At 59.1% G+C, this 3,832-nt stretch overlaps 1 protein-coding gene across 1 annotated transcript; it reads left to right on the plus strand.

The window, feature by feature from the left end:
• Window positions 1-219: 219 nt before the first annotated feature.
• On the plus strand, window positions 220-3,459 carry ZIC3 (Zic family member 3). Its single transcript, XM_015860425.2, has 3 exons — window positions 220-1,327; window positions 1,831-1,994; window positions 2,453-3,459. The coding sequence occupies exons 1-3, from the start codon at window positions 274-276 to the stop codon at window positions 2,633-2,635; spliced, it is 1,401 nt and encodes a 466-aa protein (XP_015715911.1). The 5' UTR covers window positions 220-273; the 3' UTR covers window positions 2,636-3,459.
• Window positions 3,460-3,832: the final 373 nt, after the last annotated feature.

Genomic DNA, 3,832 nt, shown 5'->3' on the forward strand with positions numbered 1-3,832 from the left:
CTGCGCCTCGCCCTGCTGCGTGTCGCCGCCCTGCCCGGCACGGCCCCGGAGCGGGGGCGTCGCCTCCAGGGGCGGCGGGTGGGCTCGGGGCTTTGCTTTTATTTATTTATTTGTTTGTTTGTTTGAACCGAGGGGGGGGGGTAGAGGGGGGGAGGGGGCGGGGACGCGTTTTGGGGTGGTTTTGTACTTTTTTGGGGCGGGGGGAGGGAGGAGGGGCGGAGAAGGGGGGGGTCAGGCTGCCGCTGTTGTCGCCGCTCCGCCGGCCCCGCGCCCATGACGATGCTGCTGGACGGAGGGCCGCAGTTCCCGGCGCTGGGGGTGGGCGGCTTCGCGGCTCCCCGCCACCACGAGATGCCGGGCCGCGACCCCGCCGCCGCCGCCGGGATGGGACTGGGCCCCTTCGGGGACTCCTCGCACGCCGCCGCCGCCTTCAAGCTGAACGCGGCCCCGCACGACCTCGCCGCCGGGCAGAGCTCCGCGTTCACCCCCCAGGCTCCGGGCTACGCCAGCGCTCTCGGCCATCACCACCATCACCACCACCACCACGCCGGCCAGGTGCCCTCGTACGGCGGGGCCGCCGCCTTCAACTCCACCCGCGACTTTCTGTTTCGCAACCGCGGCTCCGGGATCGCGGACGCCGGCTCCGGCACGACTCAGCACGGCCTTTTCGGCGGCTCTCCCGGAGGTTTGCACGGCCCCGGCGGCATCCCGGACAGCCCGGGCTACCTGCTCTTCCCCGGGCTCCACGAGCAGAGCCCGAGCCACACGTCCCCCGGAGGGCACGTGGACAACGGGCAAATGCACCTGGGGCTACGCGGGGATCTCTTCGGGCGGCCGGACCCGTACCGCGCCGTCTCCAGCCCCCGCACGGACCCTTACGGCGGGGCCCAGTTCCACAACTACAACCACATGAACATGAATATGGGAGTGAACGTGGCCGCTCATCACCACCACCACCATCACCACCACGGGCCCGGGGCTTTCTTTCGGTACATGCGGCAGCCCATCAAGCAAGAGCTGTCCTGCAAGTGGCTCGACGAGAGCCAGCTCAGCCGACCCAAGAAGAGCTGCGACAGGACTTTCAGCACCATGCACGAGTTGGTCACTCACGTCACCATGGAGCACGTCGGGGGTCCGGAGCAGAACAACCACATCTGCTACTGGGACGAGTGCCCGCGGGAAGGCAAATCCTTCAAGGCGAAATACAAACTGGTCAACCACATTCGGGTGCACACGGGGGAGAAACCCTTCCCCTGCCCCTTCCCCGGCTGCGGGAAGGTCTTCGCCAGGTCCGAGAACCTCAAGATCCACAAACGGACTCACACAGGTAAGAGCCGGGGATGTGCCGTGCCGAGCGGCGGTGCCGACCCGTGCGGGGGGAGCCGTGGAAATGCCGATAAGCCCCCGTTTGTGGAGATTCCGCCTCTTCCCCCCACCCACTTTATTTGATTTTCAGGCCCGCTTGGCGTCTCTCCTAATTAAATCAGCGAGTCTTTGCTCAAAGTCTGTTTATTTGCAGCTCCTTCTTCCTTTCGGCCGCGGGAAAGTGGGAAAGAAGGCAGGGAACGAACGTGTTGTGGGCGCCGTGTAGAGCTGCCCAAGCCGCCGATCTCGGGGCTTCTCCTTGCTCGGGCGAAGTAAAAGTAACAAAGACTGACCCGAATGGATCCGCCGTGTAACAAACGGCGCTGCCTCAGACCCCTTCTTTGTGTTTTATTTTGTGTGTGTGTGGGGGGGGGGTCCCGGCGTGTCCTCGTGGTGGGGGCGGAGGGAGGGAGCGGCGGGACGGAGCGGGGAGTTGCCTTCCTTCACCCTCTCTGAATTTCACAGGTGAGAAGCCCTTCAAGTGCGAGTTTGAGGGCTGCGACCGGCGCTTCGCCAACAGCAGCGACAGGAAGAAACACATGCACGTCCACACCTCGGACAAGCCCTACATCTGCAAGGTGTGCGACAAATCCTACACCCACCCCAGCTCGCTTAGGAAACACATGAAGGTAAGCAGCCTCTGCTCCTCAGCTCTTCCTTCCCCATGCAGCGATGCTGGTGTGCTCCGGGCCGGACGGGGCAGAGCTGTGCATTGCCTGCACAGCACTCCCAGCTCCTGGCCCTGCTGTCCTTAGTGCCTGAGCCACGGCTGGAGCACAGCCCGGGGAAATGGTGTAGTTTCTTTTTGTGCTTCTGCTGGTGCAAGCGCTGCCTGGTTTGTAGGGCTCTGTGATCTGGAGAGCTGTGCAAATGCAGCCTGGGCTGTAGCTGCAGACCCCCACACTGGCATACTGCAGCCCCCCATGCTGGGAAGTTGCTGGGAGCTGCAGCGGCACAGCACAGTGCTCAGAGTGACCGGCACGCTGCCGAGCAGGGAACCCACAATATCCCCCTGTGTGCACGTAGCATCTCGACCTGCCTCAGCGCTGCCCCGGGCTCGCTCCCCATCTTTACCTCTTGATTTTAGGTGCACGAATCCCAGGGCTCGGACTCTTCCCCTGCAGCCAGTTCAGGCTATGAGTCCTCCACCCCCCCGGCGGTGGGCTCGGCCGGCAGCAAGGACTCCACGAAAACGCCGCCGGCAGCCCTGCAAGGGAACCCCGGCCACAACCCCGGCCTGCCCCCCAATTTTAACGAGTGGTACGTGTGAAGGCTGAGGCTGCCCGGCCAGAGACTGGACCAAAAGCCTTGGGAACGAGGCGGAAAGGACAAGCCAAGCCCACTGCAGCTCGCTCCCACGGAAATGGAGTTTCCACACCGACGACCGCATAGGGCTAGTTAACTGCCAGGAACCCGATGGGGGGGGAGGGGGGGGACATCTTTTATTATTATATTATAATTATTACTATTTTTTGCAAGCCGAGACGCTGGACTAGCCATGTCCTTTTCTCAGGATTGGGTTTCTTTTTTCCTTTCCTTTTTATTTGTGCAGTTGTTCCTTTGATTTATTATTTTCCCTCTCCTTGCCCCAGTACCTCCGATTCCCCACTTGTTACTTTTCCTTTTGGTTTGTTTTGGTTTTCTTCTACTTCTTCTTTCGGTGGGATGTTGACATGAGGATGAAAATTCTCCTTCGCCTTAGTGGTGATTGTTTAAACTTACAGTCTTAAACCGTGCCAAAGTCCTGTTATGTCTTGAACTTTCCTCTCTAGCTCTCCTGCTGCTTCTCTCTCTGCTCTCCTCCTCTTTCTCCTTCTCTCTTTCTCTCTCTCTCCAAGCATTACACTTGTGAATGTATTCTCATCTGATGGGGTCGGTCAGTATTTTTCAGGATGAGGATGTGGTGTTTATTCTACCCAGATTGTGACGTTTAGTATAACAGTTGCCTTTTTGTAATAACTTTTTTTGTAAATACATATCCATGATGCCATATTTATCGTTCGTAATTTAATTATTGAGACAAAGTGCCGGGAACTGAACAATATTTATGGGGGAGAAAAAAAAAATTGTTTTCTAACAAAAGAAAAAAAAAAAGGAAAAAAAAATACAAACAGCAACAACGACAACAACAAAAATCAACTCTGTACAGCTTTTGGCTATAACTGCTTTAGCATTAAAAGTTTATTGTTTTGGAAAGAGCCCCCGCGAGCCGTTTTTGACCCTTTCGTGTCCCTTCACTCTCCCTTTTCGGGGGTCGTCGTGGGCCGGTTCGGGTCCGCGCCGTTGTTTTGGGGCCGGCGATGCGGGAGAAGCGTCCGGCTCTTCGCTGCTGCTTTTTCTCCTGCCTTTTTGTCCCCGCCCTCCGCTTCGCATCTCTTCCCGAGCCGACGGAGCCCGGAGAGCGGCGGCGCCGACGGAGAGGAGCCCCGCGGGCAACGGGGCAGCCCGACGGTGAGTACGGGGCCGG

This window comes from Coturnix japonica, chromosome 4 (genome assembly GCF_001577835.2).
Source record: "Coturnix japonica isolate 7356 chromosome 4, Coturnix japonica 2.1, whole genome shotgun sequence".
Lineage (NCBI taxonomy): Eukaryota > Metazoa > Chordata > Aves > Galliformes > Phasianidae > Coturnix > Coturnix japonica.